This window comes from Xiphophorus hellerii, chromosome 7 (assembly GCF_003331165.1).
Source record: "Xiphophorus hellerii strain 12219 chromosome 7, Xiphophorus_hellerii-4.1, whole genome shotgun sequence".
In the NCBI taxonomy this organism is placed as follows: Eukaryota; Metazoa; Chordata; class Actinopteri; order Cyprinodontiformes; family Poeciliidae; genus Xiphophorus; species Xiphophorus hellerii.
Genome location: NC_045678.1, coordinates 5,034,049 through 5,062,035, shown reverse-complemented (window position 1 = coordinate 5,062,035; position 27,987 = coordinate 5,034,049). Strand labels below are relative to the sequence as shown.

General features: G+C 40.3%; 1 protein-coding gene across 1 annotated transcript in view; it reads right to left on the bottom strand.

Moving 5' to 3' along the window:
- htr2aa (5-hydroxytryptamine (serotonin) receptor 2A, genome duplicate a) overlaps positions 1 to 27,987 on the bottom strand; it is a 71,484-nt gene that overhangs the window by 11,860 nt on the left and 31,637 nt on the right. The window contains exon 2 of the mRNA XM_032568829.1: positions 14,069 to 14,269. Coding sequence (XP_032424720.1) covers positions 14,069 to 14,269 — 201 coding nt within the window. The remainder of the gene's footprint in view (positions 1 to 14,068; positions 14,270 to 27,987) is intronic.

Below are 27,987 nucleotides of genomic sequence, written 5' to 3'. Positions count from 1 at the left end.
AGCGAGGACGGGGGTATGTGAGCGTGTTCAAGCCAGACACAAACAGCAACATTTTCACATCGTTATAGACAATAATAACCATCTGTGTGTGAGTCGCAGCAGAAGGCGTGAGCTGGGCATGACCACACGCACACACACGGATGTAAAGTGTGTTTCCGCTGGAAGGCAGACGGCTCGGTGTTGGGCCTGGTGGGAGTGCTACGGTGGGCCGACCAGCAACTGGAAGCATCAGCTGATGAACCAGTCTGTTTGGCCTTCTGCAGCCTAATCCCCTCTATACAGTAACACACACGCTGCGCTGCGTGTGTGTGTGTGTGTGTGTTGACCGCAGAGATCCCTGAGCTGGAGCAATATTTATTCATCAGACGACATACAAAACATTCTCATGAAACGAGGAGCTATTTAGAAGTTTAAAGGGGCAGTACTGTCTATTTCCCAGGCACATTTAGTTCATGGTTTCATTTCAACATCCTGTAGTCCTTCTACATCAAGTCTGAAAGAACTTTGCTACACTGGCAACTTTTATGTGGATATTCTTGCCCTTAAAGGGGCAGGGTTATGTATTTTCCAATCTTTTTTTTTTTTAGCAAAATGAAGTAACTATGTTAACTTGTTTTATAAAAATCTGATATATTTATATATCATTTGTCAAACATGAAATAAATTTGACTTTATAATTTAACATCTTAAAATTGGGCCTCTGTCTCTTTAAGAAGCTCCTGCGATTTCTGAAACTCCGCCTTTAGAAAGTCATCGCAACTTCGCTCCTCTGTGAACCCTTTAGCAACGTTTTTACCAGCGTTGCTCTGAGAAGTAGCTCCCAGTCGATGCTCAGTACCACCAGGCTAATTGCTGATGGCTAGTCTGAAGGAGCAGAGTGGGGGAGTCCACGGGTGGGCTGCTCTCAGAGGTGGGAGCTTGGAAGCTGGGAAACTGCAGGAACGAGAAGGAGCTTCATCCTGGAAGGCGGAGCTATGTCCACCCAGGTATTTTGCACAGCTGAGTGGTTGCCGTGGAGATTGAAAGATTTCTCAGACAAACATGAAAGAATCAAGGCGACACTCCAGATGTGTTTTCGATGAGTGGACATCATCATCATGACATTAAGCTCAAAAATGTTGATTTCACATAATACTGCCCCTTCAGAAATAAATTTAAATATTAGTTTTTTTTCTAAATTGCAAAGAGAAAATATTTTTTCAAAAAGTGACTTTTATTTCAACCGTCCTTTCTCTGAGTTGCACAGCGGAGTATCAGGGCCAGGTTATGGGAATATCTGTGTAATTGTAAAAATAAAGTCATAATATTATCAGAATAAATATACAACTTTACCAAAAAATTACGATGAAACAATCGTCTGAACAAAAGAGTTTCTCGAGTGATGAAGATCCGATGTGACTTGGCTCGTGTGGTTTTCTTTGAAACCAACACATTTGTTACTCAAGAATTTCTAAGTCTCGCTGCTGGTAGTTAACAATGTCACAACAAAAACACTAAACCGACATATTTTCAGCATTTTCCATCGTTTCCAAAACAAGCAAAATTGTGACCGATTTCAAAATGACTTTTCTTTTGTACATCAAGCAAGAAGCCGGAGGCTGTGTGGGACTTTTTGGTGAAGATCAACATTTCTAATTCATGTAATTTATGCATTTTTAAAGATGTTCTCACACACACACACACACACACACACAGATGCACACCCGTGTTTTCATGCGAGCATATGTGATGGCATGGTCACGATGTGTCCCATTGACAGTAGAGGCGTGCGTAAGTGCCCATGTTTGGGCCAAGCGGGTTAGAGCGAGACTCCGCTCCCCCGGGGAGACATTAGCCAGGCACGGTTTGACATCCGCAAACACTCCCACGGACGCTCTCTCCGCTCGGCCTCCTCCTGATGAACCCAAAGAGACAACGTAAGAGCGAGTCTGAACGCAGAGCTCGGCTCAGTAAGGACCGTGACATAATCCCGCCTGGGCGCGTGGGCGGCACTCAGGCGTGTTCAGGCTGGTTCAGACCTGCAGGGTGGGACCTGGAGCCTGGTGTCGTGACATTACATTATTCAGCAAGGCCTCCTTGTCGACTCCGCGCAACTTCACCGCCGTTGCGTCACAGAGCAGCCTCACTTCTGCGCCCCGATTCTAACGCCCAACGTGTCTGCAAGAGACTTTTTAAACCTCAGACGTCATTTTAACAACCACATAAAGGATATTATACAAACTAAAGCACTGAATTGGCTCACTAAAATCTGAAAAACATCTCTATTGAGGGTGTCACATCACCACCTTCATAAAAATAAAAATAAAAAATAGCTCAAGTCATGTTTTGCCAGAAGTTCTTTTGGATGATATAGAAAACAGAAAAACAGATACACTATTTTATAAGTTCACATATTACTTTTCCACTGTCTGTGGACAAAAAAAAAGGCTATGATGATGCTGCGAGATCAACAACAATAGAATTTAATATTTTTTAACAATATGTCATTGGTCTACAAGGTGCTGAGTTTAATCTTTAGAGTTTTTGTTGGTATGAAGCTATGAAGACGAATATATCAACGTATTCAGTGTCTTTGCTTTGGCAGCGACGTGGTATTAATGTTCTATATTGGACAGGACACTTTCTTTTTTTAGGAATCTGCAGAAATAATCACCTACAACAGGAAGTTAATGGACTTGTTTTCGCACCATGACGTGAAAACAGTATTTTTGTCTTATTAAAGACAAAATAAAACACAACGCAAAAGAAGAAAATCAGCTAAAAAAAAAACACTACAGTATAAAGGCAAGAGAATAAAAGGAAGATAAATGAATGAGCATGTCAACTTGACTTATTCTGCTAAATAAAGCCGGGAATATCAAAGCTCAGCAAATTAAAGAAGGCGTTGGACTGAGAGCTATTTAAGGAACAGAGTTGATGTTTTCATCCGTTATGCAGAGCAGAGCGAGCCGCAGCTGATCAGCGGGTAAATTAGAAAGCTTTCAGACTACCGTTCTAATTTTTGAGGTAGAAATATTAATTTCAACCCGAGTAACCTGAGCAGTAAATGACAGGACACGTCTATTTATACAGTTCTTGATTTTGGGAAAGATTTTCCTTTAAAAGCTAAAATAACAGACATGATTGGAGATCATTTAAGATGTCCTAGTAACAACAGAAGTCAGGCGGGTAATTAAACCCGTTAGGATTTCCTGTGTTTTATCTATTTCATTTTGAATTATTTGACTTGGTTCACGTCAGTCAGTTTGACTCCTAATCGTGCCACACCTCCTCTTATTTCCCAGAATTCATGCTGTATGTTGAGCCTCTTTTCCTTTGCTCTCTTCTGGATCGCTGCCACTTCCTGGATCGTCTTTAGTCTCTGTGGATCGTTGCCACAGAGACTAAACACCTTTGGTCTCTGTTTCTGTTGTCTTATGTATTTGTTGACTCTACGTCCCCAGCAGTGCTTGTGTTTTCTCTTCCTCCAGGATGTTATTAAAGTCTGTATTTACTCTGCACCTGCTACAGCTTGCTGATTGGGTCCCCCGTCTGGGTCCCTTTTTTTCTCCCCCAAACTGCCCCATAAGACATGCTGCGTCTGTTTCATTGGTATTCTGGAGGAGAAGGTTGTACATATCCTCACTATTGTGTTATATTCATGCACTGAGTTTTATCAGATGGCCTTCCAGGACAGAAAAACACTATATAGATGTACTTACAGCTCTGGAGAAAAAGAAGAGACCCCTGCACTGAACCTCCTGGTTCCTCCACCAAATATTGATTACTGAACTCTTCCTGAGTTAAAACATTAACATTATTGTTTATAAAGGAATATTAACTTTTCTTTGCATTATTTGAGGTCTGAAAGCATTGCGTCTCTTTTGATTTTTTGACCATTTCTCATTTTCTGAAAATAAGTGCTACATTTTTTTTTCTTGGAATTTTATAGGCATGTTGTCAATAGAACAAAATAACAATTTTCATTTTACTCAAACATTTACCTATAAAGAGTAAAATCAGAGAAACTGGTCATTTTTGCAGTGGCCCCTTATTTTTTCCAGAGCTGTCTATGTAGGTTTTGTGTGGTTGAAGTGAGTATATCTGAAAAATAAAGTGAGAGTGGAATCCACTACTGTCCAGGTGTTTGTTGAAACAGAGTACAAATTAAGCTAAAGAAGCTAGCCCCCTGTTGCTAGCTCTCAATCCAAAGAGGTCCAAATCCAAAGGTCTGCACATCAGATCATCACAGTGACTTTCCCTCCATCCAGGACTTGTGCTCATAGCTCTGCAGACCCCACACATACTGGACACAAACTATTCAGACGTTTAGCCTCAGGTTAGCGCATCAGAGGGCTGTTTAAGAAAAGAATAAAAAAAACAGCCAAAGAAATAGTTTCTTTCATCTCGCTTAACAGAGTGTCCATTTGAATGGATGAAACATTTTCTTCCTCTATAGGAAAAACGCTGTATATAAACACCTTAGCAACAGAGACATTTGTTTATTTTGGGTCTTTCTTTATATATTTGTATTCTAAATAATTGAAAGCAAAGTGGAATCAAAGTCTTTAAAAATTGGATTGAAATGGTCGAATGCCATTCAGGTTCTATAAACAGACTGAGAAGTCAGCACTTTTAATACCAATGTTCGCAGATTTACACGTTTTTCTACAGAACTGAACCAAAATTCGCCACAGATTTAAGTCCACCAATTCATAGATTCTGTTTTTAAAACATTTCTGAAACATGGTGCAGATTGGGAAGCAGAAATAGGAAGTGCTGAATATTTTTATAGCGGGTCTCACGTAAGCCATCCTCTGTTCTTCCCTTCTAACTTCAGATTTAAAAATATTCACCTTGACTTCTGGATCTCATGATAATAGGATAAAACTTCGTCAGTAGGAGAGGTGAATTCCTGACAATAGGTGGACAGCTTTTCACTAAACCAGCTTCATTTTCATCAGAAATACCCCAGTGTGTTGCCTGGTCTCCTGGAAGGAGCGAACTGGAATCTGAATTTAACCGTTGCTATTAAATTATTGAAAATTTAGTATTTTCTTGAGCTACTAATCGGCTAGGGTTAGACAAAGTAACCACTCCGGTGTGCAGATTTTCGGTGGAAATGTTCCAACAAGACGTGGTTGTAAATATTCGCCGCGTTAACATGCAGACGGTGCTCCAACTAAAACACACGGCTTTCTCTGGAGTCTCTTTAGATTCTGTTAGCGAGTCACTAAGGCATGAAGCCAAGGCACACATAAAATATTTGTGTGCGAGGCAGGAGGAGTAAAGTTCTTACAGTCTGTTGTTGCATCATCTACACCGCGTTGCATCTGAGTCACTTTGTCAGGGCTGGAGAGCGCAAAGTAGAGGAGATGAGAACTTTTTCTTTTTTTTTTTTAAATATATGTGGTAGATCTGAGCTGCTTCCTCATTAAAACCAGTCCATGTCTCACCAGCTGAAGTGAAGTTAGATAAATTAGGCTCCTAGCACCAATTTATTATTCAAAAATAAATACCTTCTCTTAATCGCAATGTGTTTTGACATCTAGAAGAAGGATTCATTTATTTTAATTACTTATACATTTTATAATAACTTTGTTCCAGCTTCCTTGTTTTTTATTTACTGTTTGTGTTAGTTTTTTGTATTTATTGTCAAAATCTGTGTGGTTAAGTCATTTTAGCCTCGTTTCTACAGACATGTTGCAACATGACGTCACGAGCGGACGACGGCCGCCATCGGTCAGTTGTTACGTTGTCAACATATCGAGCTAAATCTTAAATGCATGTGCGGTACATGTAAAACAGGATGCAGTGCTTTCATCACTATGACAACTAGAGAGCAAGATCTAAAAGTTATCCCGTTTCACAAGCAAATAAGGTTTAATTTTCAAAAAATAGCGATGGACAGGGCAGTAGGTGAGTTAGGCTTTGACAACTTTAACATGTAGAAATGCTGTGGAAATTATTGTGCTTCAGTTCAGTAAAAGAATAAAAAGGTGACCGACACACCAACGCTGACAGGTCATCAGTAGAGCAGGTGTTTAAATCAGCTGATGAACCACCGCTGCGCTCAGACGATCACTTATTAGCAATAACAAGATTAGCATCAACATAAAACTGCAACAGACTGAATGTTCTGTTCTTTGTTTGGGAAATTCCTGTGTGTTTTTTGATGTTCAATCCCCGAAATCTTAGCGGAGCTGTTGTCAGTCAGTCGCTATGGCAACGCGTCTGAGTGTAGCGTAGCCGATACAGAGAGCGAGAAAAGAGAAGAGCGCTAGTAGCTTTGAGTTGTTCTTCAATGGTTTTTCTGCATTATTTTCCCTTCTTCTGTGGCGCATGCTGCTAAACTAATAATACCTACATATCCAGGTTTCATTCAGTTGATGAGATTGTTCTTCCACTTGAATAAGGACAGCAAGTAAAAAAAATAGTCTTTTACCCTCCAGGCTTTGTGCAAATGTGCAAAATTTCTGGATGTGAACAATAACATGCAGAGTGTCTAGAAGAACCTTTGTTCACTTTTAGGATGTGACATTTAATTTAAGATGAATTAAATTAAATGCTGGTCGACAGAGTCAAAAATAATCCCCAAAGTGAACAAAATGTTTCAAATTGTTTCATAAGGAGAGAGTGTAGATAATGAACAGGTCCCAGCTGTCACTCTCTTATCTGGATCAGAACCAGGAAGGAAGGCCTAATTCAAACCCGTTTGGCTCGGCCAGGAGTCGGTCATTAGCAGACCCAGCAGCTCCGAGTGACGGGGGTAATGAAGCGAAGGCGACGCAAAGCAGACCCCAGAGCCTAGGGGAGAGCGCAGGAATTAAACTGAGGCTGACAACCGACTCCGAGGAATTAGTCCCTGTGCATCTGGTCGATAAAGTTTAGAGAAAACACGACGACTGAAATGGGAATCGTCAGGTCTAATGAGGGAAGCCGTCTCTGGCTGCAGTTTTGCTCAAAGGTCGCTGGCCGTTTTTCTATCTTTGGCTTTGGACCCGTCTTCCTTCCCACCTGGACCCCTTAGTGGTGATCAGTGTGACGAGCCACTGTTTAACTTATTCATGCACAATTATTTCTTTGAACTTATTTAATTGGACTTATAATAGAGCTGCCAAATTGACATACTTAGGAGAATTAATTTCTCCCCCACCGCTGCTGGACTTTGTATCAGAATTACCCGTTGAAATATTCATCTGATGAATTCCTCCTTCCTCTGGAAGAGACATTTTCGGCATTGCAGAAAAACAAAATCTTATCAAGCATTTTTGGTCAAGTTTCTAGAGCAAATGTCTCGGTACACTTGACATGAGCCAAGATAACTTAAGATATAGGAACTTGTTTTAGGTCAACAATTCATTAATATTGGTGAAAAGGTTCTGGTTCCACTGGCAGATTATTTCACAAGACATTTTTCATGTTTTTAGTGAAATAATCTGCCAATGGAATCAGTACTTTATCAATATTAAGGAATTGTTGACTTAAAACAAGTTCCTATATCTTGCTGAAAAGTTACTTGTAAGTTAGTTTTGTCTCATTTCAAGTGGACTAAGATATTTGCACTAGAAACTAGACCATAAATACTTCATAAGATTTTGTGTTGTTAAATTAATGAGACTGAGTAGATTTGGGGTGGCACGAGCCTACTTTAAGTTTCTAATAATGAAGTTAGTTTAAAATAAATAACCAAATAAAGAACAGTCAATGAAAATTTTTGTAATTAGAACTTAGACGCCAATGTGATGCATTGTTCTTGTACAAGAAACCTCAAAACTTCACAGGTTTTCTGGGTTGGACATGCTTTGTCCTGGTCACGATGTCTTCAAACTTCAATGAAAAGCTGAAATCAATCAATCAATCAATCAATCAATCAATCAATCAATCAATCAATCAATCAATCAATCAATCAATCGTTGATTGTCCGTGCCGGGCTGTAGGTCCTATATCTTGTTTGGGGAAAGTTGAGTGACAGGCTGCCAGTCCATCACAGTGCAACAGTAAAACAATCAGTCACACACACACACCTCCCAACACGTGCGCATTCACATTTTTAAGGTCAATTTAGAGAGAACAATTAAGCTAACAGTTCTGTTTCTGGGCTGTGGGAAGAAGTCGGTGTATCTGGTGAGAACTCACCCAAAACAAGCAAACTTCGTACAGGCAAAGCCCAGGCTGGGATTTGAACCCAGGACCTTGTTCAACCAAATTCTTCATTATTTAGCCAAATGTTGTCAATTAAACACAAGTTTTTACTGTATGTCTTAGAAGAGTTTCTAACTAGAGGTGCAAAGTCGACTCCCGCTTAGTCGACTTTTCCTGTAAAGTGCAACTCCACATTATAGGTGGAAAGTCCACCTATTTGATGAGTTGTATTTTTTTCATAGAAAAGCTGAAATCAATCAGCTCAAATTTAAACTAATTGAAGGAAATGCAGCTGGGGAAGCCGAGCTACTTTACTACAATACTACTTGACATGCTATTGGCTGGCGTTTGCAAAGCAGCCAATCCAGGAGCATCATTCATTTTCCTCAACACTGATTGGCTGTATTCTCAAGAGTGAAGACATGGACGATTGTAGATGTTAGCTTCTGATGTAGCGTCTACGACGGTTTGCACTTAGTGAATTAATGCATATCTAGGTACATTTGGTGTTTGATTATTAAAATAGGCAGCTATAAGAGGACTCAAGCATTTGTAGATATTTTTTAAGTGTCTATTTCTGTTCATTTACATGATGATAGCCTATAGCTAATCAAGCCCCGAAATGTAGTTTCTTTGAAGATCGGAATGTTACATAAAACCAATAATAGGATCTTTAACGGCAAAGATGGTTTTCTTTTGATGATGTTGTGTCGTACAGGTAATGAAACCTTCAATTGAGTTCCTCGGAAAATTAAAATATTGCCTGGAGACCAAGAAAAAGAAACAACAGATTTTTTTACACTGAAATGTTATCTCATGACAATGTCACGATCTACAAAGCCAGGAGGAAGAGTGCCGGCTTGAAAGTTGTTCAGCAGACAGTCCCCTCCATGAGGCGACCGGAGCCACAAAAGGTCACTGCTGAAAAAGAGCCGGCTGCTCATGGTGCTGGTTCCAATTACATTAATAAAAAGGTGAGTGGGAGTAAAGTGTGTTTGAAAAAGGTGCGCAAGCAACAATGATGACTCTGACCTTTAAAGGACTGTGAGGAAAAGCTGATTCAAGAACGTGGAGGAGATTGACGGGGCTCGTCCTGGAGAAGCATCCTGCCTCCAGAACCAGCAGGCGTTTCCAGGAACTGAGCCACAGTTGTCTCCTTCGGTCCGTTAGGCTGCTAGGGCCGAGTCGATATAGTCGATATAAATCAGTTTTTTTTTGTTTCAAATATCCAAATTACCGCCAAACTAGCGACGTGACCTTTCGTCGTTTATGCACAAATTCTTCCTGAACTGCTGCGCTCCTTTTCGCCTTCCACTCTAACCGCGTTCTTTTTAAAAAATTATTTTTAAGCAGTTCTGAAGCACTGCGGCTTTAATATGTGGGAAACTGCTCCCACGTACCACCGGGTGTAACACGTGAACCTCAGTTGAGGTTTTATAGTCAGATTTTCCTCATTTCTTCGGACAAATTCCTTCATCTCCACAAGCCGAATGGATGACAGCAAATCTGATGAGCTGGTTGGGCGTCTAGTCCAGTTTCTTCTCCACCCGCCACACACCTGTAGCAACACGAAACTGCTGCTCCGCGCGTTACACAACAGGTTGTTGCTAGGTAACCAAACAGTAAGTGAGTTAGTTGATGCCACCAATTTTTCTCTGCTAGCTGCGAGGAATTTGAGCGGCTAAAGCCTTTCCCTCTCCTTGCATCCCCCAGAATGCCGTTGGAGTTCAGTGAGGTTATGAAAATCTTATCAGACATATTAACTACTGATGTTAATCACGTCGCGATAGATAACAGAAACATCTTACTTGGGTGGAGAGAAAAAAGAGACAGAGTGTTGCTCAGACGTCCAAAATCTTCTTTTCAGATGAAAGTAATTTTTTTGAGAGAGTAGAGCGGCACAGAATCCAAGATACTTCAGGTCCTGTGTGAAGTTCCCACAGTCACTGATGCAGCCGAGTCATCGGCTAGCAACAGCTAGCAACCAGTTGCAGAGCAGTTCATCGTGCTTCGTGCAAAGTTTATGTAGATGCTGGTTTTATTTTCCAGCAGGACTTTCCCTCAATGTACTGACATCTACAGTATGACTAGAACTGATTGGTTGGAAACTGAACTCATTGCAAAAGGAGCCCAAAGCAAGTATTCAGCAAATATACAATATACTTTTAACTTTTAATTAACAACGACAAACTTGAAATACATCACTTTTGTTATTGCACGTTAATTGCCTAAATAAATTCATTTTTCAATACAAATCTATTGAGATTTAGTGTAACATGTTTCACAACACGGCAATAAAACAAACTACAGCCTTCTGAGGTCACTTTTGTATTTCATGGACAGTACTGTTAGACTTTTTGCCACTGTTAGGTCAAAGTAACCTATTTAAAAAGCCATTTTTGTGGAGGGTTAGGTGGACAAGAAATGCCATCCATCTTCATCATTTAGTCTATTGTAGGAAGCTGCAACAGGAATAGAGGCATTGAATCAAATTACCTTTTTGTCCTTCAAAAGTAGGACAAAACGTGACAAGCATTCGTAAAGCAGCGGTTTCTTTATTGGACAGTGTTAGAGGAGGGCAGCAATTAAATTCATTAATTTATTGTCAGTGCAGGAAGTTCCTCTCATCATCACTCTTCTGTTTTAAAAAGGCTCCATCAATATAAATGACTTTTTTTTTTTTACCCACTAACGTTTTCTAACTTCTTCTATTTCCTGATAAAGAGTCTTTTAATGAAATCTCTAGATCAGCGGTAGCTACAGTTTTGGTCTTGTGGGACAATTTTGACAAAGTACTTCTGGGCAACAATTAAAGAAAATAAAAATACCAAAATATATTTTTTTCTTTTTTCATTTACTTGTTCAGCAGTTTATGAAACCCGCAGTACTTTGATGGAGACACATTTTGTAGGAAAAGGGATCAGCACATCCCTTTAGATAAAGGACGTCACAGGTCCGCTTTATGTCTTAATGTTTGAATTTTTTTTTTGTCTGCTCTGGGGCTTCAAATGTTAGAAGTGTGTCTTCTAATTGATGGGACATAGAAAGTTTAAATGGGGGGAAAAAAAGATGAATTTCCACACTTTTCCATTATTCTTTTTCTTCTATTTTCTTCAACGCAGGTGTGTTTGGCGCCACCCTTCATGCAGGAGGTTTACAGCTGCAGTGCGCTCATAAAAATTTGACTGCAAATGGCCAAATTTACTAATCTGAGACTCAGTAGTCAATAAAAGAAGAGCAGCAGAGAAAAAGTTGTAAAGCTGTAAACACAGGCAAAACCTAATTATCAGGACCTGATTGTCCTCTGTAAATAAATTCAGAGAGTAATAAAAGTCTTGGGGAAATTTGTATCCCTTCTTCTTACATCACCACTCTGTGTCTCAGTTTCTCCCTTTGGGAAATGGAAAGGAAGTTTGTGTGATGCTAACTGAGTCTGTAACATGATATAAGTAACATGAAATATATTTCAAAGTGGAATCTGAGCAAACCGGCAGAGTGTCTGCACGATACTGTCAAATTATTTTTGATTAAAGCGTGCTTTCTGTTTGCCGTTTTTATGAAAACATCACTGCTTCTTCAGGTTGCACTAAAGACTTTTTATTTCGCATCATGTGCTTCACATGGAGCGATTTTGATAATGAACCAGGAAGCAACATCATCTTTGTGGTAAAACAAAAAACAAATGAAAAAAAACTCTAAACTGCTGTGTACATTTACATAATTTACATCCATTTCATATTTTAATGTTATCATTTTAAAAATGTTATTCATGTTAGCTACTTGTACACTTTCTGCTGGGTAAAGACGATTAATGTTGGCAGAGAGGCAGTAAGGGGTTAATCTGCCAATCTTTTCAGTTTCCTTTACTATAAGTTTTGAATAATAATGAATTAAATAATATTATGTTTTTGGAATATTTATTTTAAATTAAAACTGTTATTTTTTCCATAGAAAATATCCAAATAGTTTATATTCCTCTATATATACCTAATTAGATACATCTATGTACATCTAATAGTGATGTCTGAACCTTTTGGCTTGGGGGCCCAAAGATGTCAAACTGAAAGTGCTCTAGGGCCACAACATTTTTAGTATCTTTTTTTTTAGCTATAATTTCAAAATTCTACTTTTTTTTTTTTTTACATGTACCTTCCAAATAAACAACAAACTAAACACACAGTATTTTAATGAAATACACAAAGCAGTCTAGTGGTGCGTAAAAAAGGTTCTGGCAGGTTTGCCAAATAAGAAAACAAAAAACACAACTAAATATATTCCAAGATTTTCAAGTTTTTATAGATTTTCTTCTAAGTGCACGAGGTTGATTGACAGCACTAAGCCCCTCCTCCTGGCTCTGATTGGTTGTTTTTGGTCGTGAGCGATGCATTTCTTCAGACGGCTCATAGAGGACGTGGAGGAGGTCGATTTTATCCACAGATTATCTGCCTCGTAACAGACCGTCACAACATGGTGGCAGTTTTAATGTGTAAAAGAACGTATTCTTTCTAAAAGTGATTAATAGCTGCAATTAAAATGTTACAATTATTCCTCAAACAGCCATGTCACAGAGATTTCTGATGCCTTAATAACTCTCCTGCTCTCTCTGCCTCACCTCGCCTCCTCCCTGCTCACTTTCCCTCTCTTTCTGCCTGAACTTTATCTGCCGTCCGCAGTGCTTTGCTCGTTGCTCCGTGTCCTGACCGTTCCCGACTCTGCTGCCGGCGTTGACACTTTCTCTTTCTCTCCTTCTCTATCTCTTGCTTGAGGCCGTCCATCAGCAGCGACAGTCAGGCTGAATTTTCTTTTTTAGCCTGTTTGGCTGCAGACTGTTTGAAGCAAGTTTGTTCAGGAAGGTTTTCTGCAAGTCTAGCCCAGATTATGTCCGCAGCTTTGGGACGACTTTGAGTAATTCACTGCATCCAAATGAGGCAGTGATGGTGGACTCCATGGAACCCAACCTGCTTGGATTTTTTATTCATACACTAGGACAAAAAACGGTGCTGTAGTTTTGATTCTGGACAAACTAAAGACTTCTGATTCACTCACACCAGCCCTGGTTGGACTGCTTTAATTGAACTCAGATTCATTTGTCTAGAAAGTCCGGTCCATTTGGGAGGTGTGAACTACAATGTGGACCAAAAGAACGAACTCTGGTCTGTCTAAAAACCCAGGTCTCAGGTCGGTTCATGGGAACTCCGGCTTGGTTGGAATGCACATGTAACGCCAAGCAGAGCGAAGACCCCTACAAAAGCATGAAATGGACAACGGTGCAAGGCATTCTGGGTAAATACAACCAAAACAAACGTGAGAGTCTAATGCTAGCGGGAGAAATTGTTCGCAGTTTTTTTTTTTTTTACCAAAAACAAAAGAGAAATCCTACAACCGCTAAAATGTGACGTTGCTATATTTCTGTTTACAATTTGTGAAGAAGGAAGTTGCGCTCAGTGTCTTCCTCAGAGGTTTTTGTGTCATTTCTTCCTTCAGTAGTTCTTGGTGCAGCGCCACCACAGGCGAGGAGGTTAACAGGCTTTTCAAAGGGTTTGTTTCGTTTGACACAGAGTATGAAAGAGAATCGCAGCAGCTGAAAATGTAACAAATGTTGCAATTTTGGTTCTCAGTTAGATTTAACTGAATTAAATCTACCGGACTATCAGGTGTGAAAACACCCAGTGGCTCCTTTGATTTTAGATTTTAGAATTCATCCATTCCTCAGCATGTCTCTTCTTGAGAAGGTTTTTTTTTCTCCCCAACAAAAAAAATTTGCTCCAACTACACCAAATCAGCTAAGGCTAGACCGTAGAAACTCCCTCCCCATCACGTTTATTTTCTGATACAGGAAGTTCTCAGGAAAAGTGGGAGATCTGACCTTTTCGTAAGTCTGATTAGGTTTGATCTGATTAGATTCCCCCCCCCCCCCCCCCCCCCCCCCCCCCGGTGCGCTCACCCACTGAAATGGTCCAGACTGCCATGATCTTGATGCGAGCCTTGGTGTGGGAGTTGAAGCGGCTGTGGTGGATGGGGTTCCTTATGGCGATGTAGCGGTCCAGTGAAATGGCGCAGAGATGCATGATGGACGCCGTGGAGAACAGGACGTCCAGGTAGATCCAGATCGGACAGAGGTCGGAGGGAAGAGGCCACTTGTAATCTGCAGAGGAGGGACGGGAAAAAGAAAAACAAAAGCTGCTGAACATCTGTGGTACACTACAGGAAAATCTTGAAGAAAATCATGCCTGAATAAGTGCTTTGGTAATGAGTCAATCAAAATGAAATGTAACCGAGTTCTTCCAAATCTTTGACAAACTGTGAACATGCCACTGCAGGTGAGGCCTGGCCTACACTTCTGCTCCTAAACACACACACACTCACACACACTCATGGCTGCCTCTATAGCAGCTGTCACTATAGATGTTGTTGGAACCACTCAGTTGCTGATACGATACAATACTGAATACTGAATGTGACACGTTTTCAAAGCAAATACATCATGGCGAGTCTATTTTTAGGGACCAGTTCTATAACAGTCATTCAAGCTGCGCAGAACAGGGACTGAATATGGAACGGCGTAACAAAGAGAAGACAATAGAAGAAGAAAAAAGACAACACTTTACTATTTAAAGTTTAGATCAAATTATTTGTCGTTCTTCCACATCGATATCCAAGTTTAAAAGCTTTCTGATAAGCTGACCTGCTTTGTTTCCACCACTGATGTGTTTCAACAGCGAATTTAAGCTCCAGCTGCAGTTCTTTTAACTAGGGCTGAACAATAAATCAATAACAATATCTATCGCCATAGATAATAACACTAAATATTACATCTGATGTAGTGTTCAATAATTTCCCCGAACTTTGATCCAAAACTGCTCGGCATTCTGGGGGATGTAGGCAGAGGAAAGGCTTTAGCTGCTCAACCTCTGACAGCTAAACAAGGCCGGTAGCATCAACTAACTCACTCATTCTGGTAACCTAGCAACAACCTGTTGAGTAACTTGCGCAGCAACAGTTTCATGTTTCACCACTGTGCCTTGTAACGGCCTAAAGATAAAAAGCAGCAGCATGGAGTGAAAACTTTCTTACACAGAATATCAAACAGGGCGCCTATGTTACGTTTCATAATTTTTTTTCTTTCAAATTTCTGACAAGTATTTTCAGGACACTAATTATTGTATCACCTGAAATTATATTAAAAATTATTCTCTCTTTTTTTTCATTCCAACAAAAATAGAACCTTAAAACCATCAATGTTGTATCAATTTTATAATAGCATTATTTCCCATCTTCACACGTTACGATTATAGAAATAAAAACAATTCAATCACATTTTGAACTGATTGCATTGTTAACATTTACATTGTTAACAATGCAAGTTCTTGCAATGTTAATGCAACAACTTCAATGCACATTTTCTAATTGAAATGTTAACATTGTTTTAAGAAATTAGGCCATGTTAGCCAACTGAAGGCGATTTTTAGTATCAAAATTTAAAATAAAATCTTTGTTTTTGTTGGAGGTGTTTCCTGTGTGTGGGTGTGTGTGTGTGTGTGCGTGGATGAGGTGGTGTGTGTTCTGACAGAAGTCGATGTAATTCAGGGGCTCAGACCCAGATCATCATGAACGTCTCTGCTTTCCAGGTCATGGAGGAGTGTTTGCGTTCCCCCAAACCAACAGGTGAGAGACGACCCGACGCTGGCCCTCATTATTGGGGAGGAGATGACTCATCCACGCAGCTCGACGTCGCCATGGTCACCGCCAGTCTCTCTGCAATCACCTCCTCATCATCGTCTTTGTTGCTGTTCTCCTCTATCTCATTTTTTTTCCCCTCACCGTTTCTCTAAGCCGTTTTTGTAAGATGATTGTTTTTTATTATTGTTATTTTCTCTACTTGTCATTATTCTCAAACAAGTCCATTACACTGTTATTCTTCCTCTCCATTTGTCTTCTTTCCTGTCTCAGATTCTGTTTGCATGTCATTGTGAAACCAGACTACTTCCCCCTAATTTCACTCATTTTGTTTTTGCTCTGCTTTGCAGGCGGCCATATTTTGGTCATTTCCATAACAAATGAAAAAAACAATAACATTTTCAAACCCCTTCTTAACAAACAGGACCAAGTCAGTGATATATTCCTTGTACTGAGATGAAACTTTAATGACTGAATCTGAATAGTACAATAGTCCTTGAATTCCCATTGCATTATTATTTATGATGTGGCATAATAGAGTCTAATGTTATATTATATTTAATGGCTCAGCAGAAAGTGTCATTTTGTCATAAGTCATGGTGTCGTGGGTCCAAAAACCCAGACCACTACAATGCTCACGACATCAAAAATGTTCCACTTTTGGAAATATTCTGAGTCGGAGTCAAAATTTCTTTTACTTTTGACAACTTCCAATTTTTTTTTGTAAAAAACTTCTGTGGTTAATCTAAAAACTTCTGTGTCTCGAGCTGATTGATGTTATTGATCAACTAATTATTACTTGACGAGGGGCAATTTTCTTAAAAACCCGAGTTCCCTTTTAAATCAACAGGGTTGAGCGCTTTTCTATGAAAAAAAGGGTAAAAAAATTTTTATACTGAACAAAAAATCATTCAGTTTTAATAATATTTTGTGTCAGCTGTGTTAAATGCTGAATAAACAGAAAAATTATGGGGGGGGGGGTTTCTTCACATTTTTTAAAACTTCACAAATTATGAAGCTAGTCAAGTATTAATATTCTAAAACCGAACTGCAAAAACTGCTATTTGTCTCTCCCCATCTGGTATGGCTCCCCCATCTTTGTTTCTGTATCAACTTAATCTGCTTAAAGATGACCAGCAGTGCCCTCTTCTGGGTGGAGGCCAAAGTACAACACTGAAAGAAGGCCTAAAACGATGTTATTAGTTAATTGATTGGAACTAATTTTAATCTAATAAACCATTAATCGACAATTGACTATAAGTCGATTAATGGTTTATTAATCAACCATTAATAAACTAATGGTCGATTATTATTAATTCAGCATTAATAATAAATTGCTACAAGCAATTTATTGCTTGCAACAATTTATTTAATTTGAAGACAAATTAATGCAGAGGAGGAGTCCAAAACATTATAAGGTGGATAACTGACAAATTTAAACGCGAATTTGCAAGATTTGATAAAATTAAGAGGAAACAAACTGTACCTATTTGGAAACATCCATTTGTGGTGTTAGCTACATGAATATAGAAATCTGAACAAAATCTACAGATTTATTTTGATTATTTGCTCCTTTTTCCATTTCCATTTGAATACGAGGAGAGACGCTCCTCTGTGGCCGACCTGCCATTCTCACTTCCCAACAAAGACTCGGGAGAAAACACAATTCCTCCCTCAGGGACTGATAGTATCACATTATTACAGGCTCCACAGTCTCTGACGGCCATGACCCAGATCTATAGTGATTTATCCCCCACGAGGAGATTTCCTTCACTTTCAATCCAGAACGTCCCGGTAAAGTCCCTGCAGACCCGCCGGGACGTGACCCTTCGCTCGCGATGGCCGTCAGCCGTCCTCGAGATTCTGCGGCTCCAGCTCTGCGTGTCCCGGCGTCGTCACCTCTGCCTCGCTCGTCTGCAGAGAGCCACCGGGGGTTCCCTCGGTGTGCGGCGCTGCGGCCGCCTCAGAGGGGTGAGAGCGCGGGGAGGGAGGCCACGGCAGCCGTGGCGTCATTACTGCCAGCCTCATACATTATACACACAGTGAGAGGTCCGTGAGAGGCAAAGTGGGATTTTCTCTGCTGTAGGTGACACAGCTCTGCTTTTGACAGGGTGTGCGTGTGTGTGTCACAGGTAGTATCATTTAACAAGATGCTTTGCTGTAATCAGGACACTGAAATGGTGACTGTAGGTGGTGCAGTTACATCATTTTGATCTTATTTTATTCTAAAGAACAAGGGTGGATTTAAGTGCAGATCAGCCAGATCATCATAGGCTGTTTTTTTGGCAACTTTAGCCACTCTTCCCTATTGTGAGACACTAGTTGTGTTTCCATTGTCCAAATAATTGCGCAGATTGGAATTATGAAAATAACTTTCCTTAAGAACACCCCGATTTCGGTAAAAACAAAACATGTTTTTCGTTGAAATGTTTATGCACTAGATGGAAAGGGTTTCTCCGATATCTTAGGATTAGTGTTTTTCGCAAAACTGCAAGGGAAGAACTTTTTTTGTATCACACCAGTCATGTGATCAACAGCCAGATGTTACTACTGGCAGAAACGACGAAGAAAACGACAGGAAGTGGTAGGAGGATGATGGCGCGAAGTGGTTTCACTTCAAACAGTGAACAAATAATTGCGTTTTTTTGACATTAGCAGAATATTGACAAAGTTTTGGGACATTTGTAATGGAAACTCAGCCAGACTTGGCACAACATAACCTACGATCAGGACACTGAGATGGTGACTTTAGGGGAAGGAGTTACATCATTTTGATCCTATTTTATTCCAGGGAACAAGAGTTGATTTAACTTCACTGGTTGCCAGGAGATCATAAGCTGTTTTTTCCAACTTAGCAACTTTATTGCTAAGCCCCTCCTCCTGGCACTGATTGGTTGTCTTTGTTGCATTTCTTCAGACGGCAATTAGGAGGTGGAGGAGATTCGTCTTTTCACAGATCATCTGTCTCATAACAAACTGACATGATGTGGTGACAGTTTTAACAAATGAGTAAAAAAAAAATCTATTTTTCATAACAGTTACATAGTGCACCTTTAAAGCCAATATAATGGCTGAATGATAAATGCTGCAAAGAACAGACACATGTAAAAGATTATAGAGGTCACTGCAAATGTTTAATGGCAGTTGTAGCCATAAGTGACCTAGTCTGTTAGTTTTAGCAGACCCTGGTGTTTTATACATTTGGTTTTAAATTAAAAGTCCTTTGATGATCTTAAACATTTACGTGTGATTAAAAAAAAAGAAAAACCTGTCCACCTATCCACTGTCTCTCAGTTGCAGATGCAGCCAGTGTGATAAATGCTTGTTGACTGACACTTTGTTTTGATTTTTCTTCTTATTTTACCTTTTATTGGGTGAAGCAGACAAGTCAGACGTCCACAGTGGAAGTGCAGGATGATTGTGTTTTCATTGTGTAACCCTCAGGGCGAACAGTGAATCAGACATCTTGAGGATTTGATGTGGCTGGAGAAAGGAACGGCGGCCAGCAGAGCGCAGGGCATCGATTTGCAAATGGACAGAGGCATAAAGAGATTCGATCACTTGAAAAGTCTCTCAGGGAGGTTAAATCTGGGTGGCTGCACCATCTGAACGCTGCAGGCTGTTAATCAAAAGCGTTTATGTGGCATAACAGCTGTCATGTTAGGAGCTTGAAGACGGTTCGACAGAGAAAAGCAGCACTACAGATTCAGTTTTTCCGCACACTCGGCTCTGTATTCAACAGATAGCTCATTATTACACCCGAATGTATTTATTTTGAATGAGCTGTTTCATTTTCCATAAATCTCACCCTGTGTATGAGCCAAGTAACACCTGATTAGGATCTTCACACACGGACAAACTAAACTCGTAAAAAAAAATTTAAGGTTCTGGAAACAAAACAAAGATGATGACGGAGTCTGGCTGCAGACGCAACAGGGTCTGTTTTTTTGTGGTGGTGTAATCGAAGCATTAAAGTTCAAAATTAAAATGGGGAGTGTGAAGCATAAATGTTTTAACATTGTTCTTTTACTGTTCTAAATGGAACAACCAGGACATTATTCAATAACAAATGCACAACACGTCCTCCTCTAAAGTACAGCTGGTGTGATGTGGTTACCTAACTTTAAAAGGAAATTTGCCCTCCAACTCACACCGGTTTACTGATTTAGCGGAGATTACATTGTGTTTTGTATTTTATATATGTGAAAAGAATTACTTTAAAGTTATCAAATAAAAAATGAAAAGTATTATTATTATTATTATTATTATTATTGTTTTGGTTTTGTCTTTAAATGGCCAATTTTGCATCTCAGGCGTTCTTAAAGGGGCAGTATTATGTAAAGTTGACTTTTTTTTTAGCTTTTTTTTCTTCATCAATAACACACCTGGACAGCTGCTTTGGTTCTTTTATGCATATTTGAGAAATTCTTTAATCTCCATGGCAACCATTCATCTGTACGAAACGCCTGGATGAACCTAGCCCCGCCTTCAGAGACAAAGCTCCTCCCCGGAGCTGCAGTTCCACCTCACCCCCACTCAGCTCCTTCAGACTAGCCAACAGCTATTAGCAAACACGTGTTGGAGCTCATTATGGGAGCTACTTGTCAGTGCAACGCTGGTAAAAACGTTGGAATATTTTTGTGATGACTTCCTGAAGGTGGAGTTTCAGAAAGAGCAGGAGCTTCTTAAAGACACAGAGGTCCAATTTCAAGGAATTAAGTAAAGTAATTTGACTTTACAAAGTCAAATGACATATGCAGCATTTTTATAGCAACTGAGGTTGACATTGCTTCTTGACTGTGCTACAACACGGCACTATGTGGCTGGAAAAAACATCGTACTGCCCCTTTAAGGACTTACATTACCATATATAGGCTGATTCAAATACAAGTTGACTTCTTAGTGCATGATTGTTTAAAATCTCACCCAAATGATCATATTGTTACTGTAAAAACTGCTTACAGCTGGTTTATGTAAAATAATTCATAAAGTCACAAAAGTCAACAATGCAGATTCAGTTTAGAGCGAGCTAATTATTATTTTTTTCCATATTAAACTCTTGATAAGTTCCATTTGGTAGCCTAATAGAAACAGTATGAAGTTTAATAAGAGCAAAGGAGAATCTTTAGGGCTGAATTTTCTCCTAATGTTTGGGACCGCTTTTCAGTGCAGGTTGGAAATACACAAACAAAAGCAAGTTCCAGTTTAATAACTCAAACTGCAGGCTTTCTGTTCGGTTTCACTCTCAGAAATGTGTCCAGCTGCAATCTGAAAGGCAGTTAAGAAAAAAACCAGCTCATTTCAGCATGCATAGCTTTCAAAACTGTACAATTTTAAAGGGACATCGACAGTAGAGGTAAGTCTGAAGTGGCTGTATGATCGGCTCATGTGACCTGAACAGCTAGTCATTAAATCAAATGGCATTTTATAGCAATGTGGACAATTTATAAAACAGGAGGCCATGTTTTTCTGTCAGACTTGTCCACACATGGTCAGCTGGAACCGAGCCAATGCTGGTGTTAGCCAAAAACTTCAGCAGCTTCTAAAAGTTTTTGAAGCCAAACTAAAATGTCAAACTAGAATATTGGTTAAAAGTCTCATGTATAAGACATCATTTCTTAAGCTGTTGTGTTTCAGCAGCAAAACATACTGATAATATTAACCTAAACGTGCATTAACTATACTCTTGTTGGACATTCTTTAAAGAAAAAAACATATTTTAAGTTGCACAATATGCACACAAGCCTATGGGCAGCAGTCTGTTGTGGTGCCTTGATCCAGAATCCAATTGTTGCAGCATAATGTACTGAATCTCCTGTCATAAATGTTTAAGTGTGTGTATAAGGAGGAAAGTGTTTCGTAAACAGAACAAGAACTGCAGCATAAATTTAGATGTGTATAAATAAACGTTACATGTAGGGGGGGAAAAGCCTTTGAGGGACAATAGGAGCACAAGAGTGCTATACAGGCTGCATGTTATATTAATATTTACATGGACATAAATACGAAGGTAAGTGCATGGAACTTGTCAAAGCAGAGACGAGGACATTGAAAGTACAAATGAGAAAAGACTTGTCTACCTTTTTCAAGGTCGACAAGTATTTCTGAAACACACTTTTCTAAAACTCTTTTAGGCCAAAACAAGAACCTTTAGGGCAAAACCCCTTTTCAACAGAACCGCCATTACAGTATGAATATATGGATGGTGACATTATGTAGATAACAGGTCATGAAGGAGACTGTGGGTGTTATTTGTGAGCCTAAAGTTTCCACAGATTTCGCAAATGAATTAAATTAATTACTGCTCTCTGCAAACTGGATTAGCGTCCACAGGGATTCACGTCTTCCTCAGTGCGTGAGCTACATGGGTAATAGCATATTGGTATTCTAACGTCTCTGTCAGTTGTGTCATGTAGCAGCAGCTTTGAGTGACTTTAGGGTTCAAACATGTGGAAACTCTAATTGTGGAAAAAAGTCACAAAGTTTAAGCAGCAAGAGAGACAAATGATTATGTGTAGAAAATAAAGACTTTCTGCTGCCTCCATTCACTGTTAAACAGTCACTGTATGACCTGCTAATAAGCGTTTTGGTAACACATTTGACTGTGTTGTACTTTTTTCACCTTTCCATGGTTTAGCTACCGAATGGACAACAATGAACAGGTTCAGTTAGTGTGTATTTATCTTTGAAAATCGTTCACATTGTGCCACAGTTCTCCCATAACGGAAACCATTCTGCAGCTGGTTGCTGTGTGTGTGTGTGGGTGTGTGTGTGGGCGTGTGTGTCCGTGTGTGACGTCTCGGTTTCGGCTCCGTTCTGTAATTTTCTCATTTTAGATCAGGTCCAATATTTCTCATATCTGTCCATATTGGCTCCTGCTGCCCTCCGGGCTTTCACGTTTTAACATTTATGAATGCTCTCTGGGCGTGAGGCGGCATGACGTCTTATATGAAAGTCACCGGCCCGACTGACACACATATCCGGGACTGCCTCCAGGCGACCAAAGGCCACACCACGTGCTCGCAGATCTCCTCCATAAAGAGAAAAAGGAATGTGAGCCAAACCTGGAAGATCCTCCTTTTTCCCCTGAGGTGAGTCTGAAGGAACTAGAACACAATAGACTCTGACAATGGAGCCTGGAGATTTAAGCTGCAACTGTGAAATCTGTCAAGGCACAAAAATGGACAACAAAACCTAAAAGTCTTTGAAGTATAATGGGTTTTCCAGCCACACAGTGCCATTTTATAGCACAACAAACAAGCTGTCAATTTCAGTTGTTATAAAAATGCTGTATATATCAAATGTGACTTAAAAGACATTTTACTTTGTAATTTAACGCCTATAAACTGAACCTCTGTCTCTTTAAGAAGCTCCTGCTCTTTCGGAAACTCCGCCCTCATGAAGTCATCCCAACATGGCTCCTCTGTTAACCCTTTAACAACGATTTCGCTCTTAAGCAGCTTCTGTAATCAGCTCCAACAGGCGTATTCGCTAATTGTTGCTGGCTAGTCTGAAGGAGCTGAGTGGGGGGAGAGCTGCTCTGTGACGAAGAAGCTTGGAAGCTGACTGCATCCTCGAAGGTGAAGAGAGGTCCACCAAGGTGTTAAGCTGAATGGTTGCCGTGGAGATTACAGGATTTCTCAAAGAAATCAAAGCAACACACCAGGTTTGTTTTTTGATGAGAGAATAACATTTTAACGTCACAAAAAACTTAATTTTACATAGTACTGCTCCTTTAAGTCAATTCATCTCTGATTTAAAGAGAATTATCAAACTGAGATTACACGTAGTGCCACTTTTCATAAACAAAACAATGAAAAAGAAGGTAGAATAAAGAGGGAAGGTTTTGGATGACCTTGTTTGCGGCGAAGCTTTCCACATTTGAAAAGCAAAGAAATATGGAAATAACTGACGGAGGAGGAGTGAAAACTGGAAGCAGGGAAATGAGCTCCCCAGGGGGCAGGAAGGTTGATTTGATCAGAAATAGGCTCCCAAACCACTGAGATATGGAGAGCAGAGCAAGGAGGATGAAACAAACAGAAACACACTGACGAGGAAGACGATGTACAGCGGCTCACCCACAGGAAGCACACACACACACATGCCCACGCACGCCCACACGCACACACACACACCTGAATACTCCAGATCCCCACACTCCAAAACCAGGCTTGGCTCAGCGCAACACACCTGTTTACCACCAAATTGGATTTGTCTGCTAGATCTTCCACGTCTCAACGGGATGAGGCTGAGAACACCCCCACACACGCACACACACATCTGCTGCTTGTTGGGTTTGTGGGGACTCTGTCGACTTCTTTCATCTCGGGGATTTCTGCCACTCCTGAAAATACATTCCTAACCTTGAGGGGGCTTTGAATGTCAGGTCTTGATAATTAAAAAAGAAAACAAGGCTATTCTTGCTGCACATATATGAACTTAATATGCTTTAACTGCAAGATTATTTTCATAAACTCAACTGTGGCCAGGGAATAGTAATATTTTACATAACTTAGACAAATTCACACCTTCAAGGCAGATCGACTGACCGACCTACATGGCATTTTTGAACATTTTTTTGGTGTAGCTGCTCACTATTGCCTACCGGGCCGCTCCACAGACGTCAGCCCACATTTGGCCTACATTTTGGTGACTCTGCGGAACAACATCATCCCCCCTCAAAGTCTGGCACAAAACAGCAGTCAGACATCAGATAAGAAGCAAAGGGAGAAAAAACAACGACTCTTGTTGTTAGGGATTTTTTGGTATTATCATTTTATATTTCTTACTCTAGTTCACATTAAGTCTATAGATCTTTGTGATTTTCTGTTTAAAGTGTTCTCTTCTTTAAATGACCTGGAGGTCAATACTGTCTGTTCAACTTTACGAGAAATAGATAACACTGAGTTTCTCAGCCCTTTTGCAAGAACACCCCCTAATTTAGTAAATACCTGTGAACAGTCGTATTTTGTTTTCTTGACAGTATTGACCGAGATTTGAACCGGGCTCAGACCTTTGATCAGATATCACATCTGGACCTGGGTTGTTAGATGTTTGGGTTAGAAGTTTTACGACCTCTGTTGTTTTTCCGGACTGCCCCTTTGCCTGTCCTTCTCTGACAATAAAACAGGAGCCGTTGTAAGGGCAGCTGAGAACGCTTTGTGAAACTGATCGGAGGAGAAGTTTGACAAAGCCTTCCCCTTTTGCAAAAGCTCCACGTAAAATTCATATACGTTGTCTGTGGTTCTTTCTTTTATTTAGGTTCGAAAGGAAAATACCTATCATTATTTGGTGCCGAAACCCGGGATCTCTCACCTCCCCCGCTGTCAGGCAGAGGAAGACGCGCTGAATCCGTGCACGGCCAGAGTCAATTGGACCTGGAAAGGAAAACCCAGGAAGCAAATTCTTCGCTGGGCCAGCGACGTATCCGACTTTGTCTGCTAACGGCGGAGTGACGAGATCCGACTGGACAACCCGAAAGCTACAGAAACGTAGGTGAATTTTAAGAAATACAGGTTTGAGTCCTTGTCAAATATTAATTTGACTATTTTAAGGGACGACGGTGGTTTGCGCTGTTACATACAAAACCCTCCATGTTAAATTTACATAAAACATGACAATTTTTCTGCCAATGGAAAATATTGATGATATGTTTTCATTGATATCGAGGAATTATATCTTGCTGATGAGTTACTTCTAAGTTAGTTTTGTCTTAATTCAAGTATACTAAGATATTTGAAGTATAAACTACACCAGAAATACTTAAAATTGTGCGTTTTTTGCAGTGCATGCTGTGACCAACAGCTGTAGTATGCTGACAACATGCTAGCCAATGCTAAAACCACAGAGATACACGCATGGACGCCTCGTGCTAAAACGAGGGTTCTAAAAGTAAGACGAAGGCAGGTTACTGTGGCAACCGGTGATGGTTTAAATTCACGCTGGCTCTTTCTGCAGTCAGGTTGCCCACTCAGTTCATGAACTGTACGTCATGGGACGTGATGCAAACACTCAGTCTGCACCGTCGAAGTGTCGCTCCACGTCTCCTGTCAGGCATTTGAGGTGGCCGACATGGCGGGGGATCCCAGGAAACGCAGGCGTTTAATGGAAGTCATCTCCAAGCTTTACGCTGTTAGCAGGTTGGACTTCCGCCCACAAGAACATCATATTCCGTGTTCTCATCCCAGCAGCTTGGCCAGGTATCCCACTGTCATGCTGACCTCATTGACAACAAAAGAAAAGAAACATTTCTTTGTTGGCATCAAAAATAAACACAGAATCCACCAAAACTGCAGCCAGTGAGCAAGAACTTGGGGTATATAATATAGACTTATTTTTATTTACTCCCATCATTCTCAGCACACATAAATCAGAGAGCAAGAAGATACACCGCAAATAAAATCCTCCCGTTGTTTGTTCCCAGAGAGTGACATCAGCCAGCTTGGGTGGAGAACTATCATTTCATCATGCAGGTAAAAGGTGACAGTAATTGTGCCACAGTTCCATCCAAATATGTTTATAGTGAAAAGTTCATTCACTGAGCTCTCTCTGTCTGCAGAGGCAGGAGGGAAGGAAGGCAGAGCGGGAGACGGAGAGGAGAGGAGAGGAGAGGAGAGGAGAGGAGAGGAGAGGAGAGGAGAGGAGAGGAGAGGAGAGGAGAGGAGAGGAGAGGAGAGGAGAGGAGAGGAGAGGAGAGGAGAGGAGAGGAGAGGAGAGCCAGCAGGCAAACAACTGAGAGTGGAGTGAGAGAAGAAATGAAGGAACAGAGAAATCATGGTGAGTTTGAGGCAGGCAGCGGAAAGGTAATGGCCAATAAAGACGACTGAAAAGGTAAAACGAGAGCCGTTAGCTGCGTTTCCATTTCCAGTGTGGGTAAATCCTTGTCTATATTCCTCTAATGTCAAAAAAACACGATTTTGCAATTGCGGTGTTTCCATTAAATAAGAAACAAAAATGAAAATCACATGTTGATACGTTTGTCCAGGTGCTTAAAGTCATGGCAGCGACGGAAACAGTTAGATGAAATATATTCATAATTCAGCGTTAATGGCGTTGCCGCTCATCATCCATCAGCCAATCAGAGGAGCCCTCAGCGTCTACATTCAGCCGTTGGAGAAACAAGCTCCTTAAACCGGGGAGCGGCTGCGTATGCGGCGTTTTGGGGAAATTGTAGTCATGGATTCAACACCTTCAACTAATAACTTTTTATGAACTGTGTGACACTGTGACAGCTCTGGTGGAGCCAGCTGCACCTTGTCTGAAAAAAGCAAAAACAAACCATCATCCTCCTACCACTTCCTGTTGTCTTCTTTGTGGTTTCCAACAGTAGCAATATGTTTCTGTTGATCACAGACTGTTAGCCCACGGCTTCTTTCTGACAGCAGAGCCTGGTGTGGAATGCTCAGGTTTACAGTAAGTTGTTTCTCCACCATTAGCACACGGAGCAGCGCATGCATGTGATTGATTGACAGCGCTAAGACCCTCCTCCTGACTCTAATTAATTATCTTTGACCGGGCAGTGGTAGTCTTCTATAGACGACAATCGTAGAATTGGGAGGAGGTGGAGGAGTTTGATTTTTTTCATGGATTATCTGTCCTGTACCAAACTGTCACAGGATTGTGACAGATTTAAAAACATGAGAAAATATTAATGAAAGTTACATACTACAGCTTTAAGCTGTAAATTAAATCAGGGAATCCACAAAAAACAACTTCACACCAAATTAGATTACCAGCTGATTGAACATCTTCACTTAAATTCTATTACCAACATAAAGTCGTTAATAATTTTTGGAGTGTAGCCATTAGTGAACATTGCATTGACAAACCACTATACTTCAAATAAATAAAATTAAGTAAATAATTAAAATTTTAATATTTATTTCCCCCAAAAGCCTTTTTTATAGGGTACTCTGAGTTATGGACTAAACATTTGTGCTTGTCCCTGATCTTCTCTGTTGTTTTGGTTGATGAAGATGAAGATGATTGCTCTGGGAACTACTGGAACAACAAATTTAGGAAGCCGTCAGTCTGACAACTTAATTAGAACCACCAGGCACCATCACTTACAAAGCATTAAAACAATAAAGTGACCAGAAGGCTTTAAATACACAAAAGTAGATAAACCGATGCAAGCCAGGACTCTGATCACTCTGCTGTGCAGTTCGTCAAGAGCAGAACGAATGA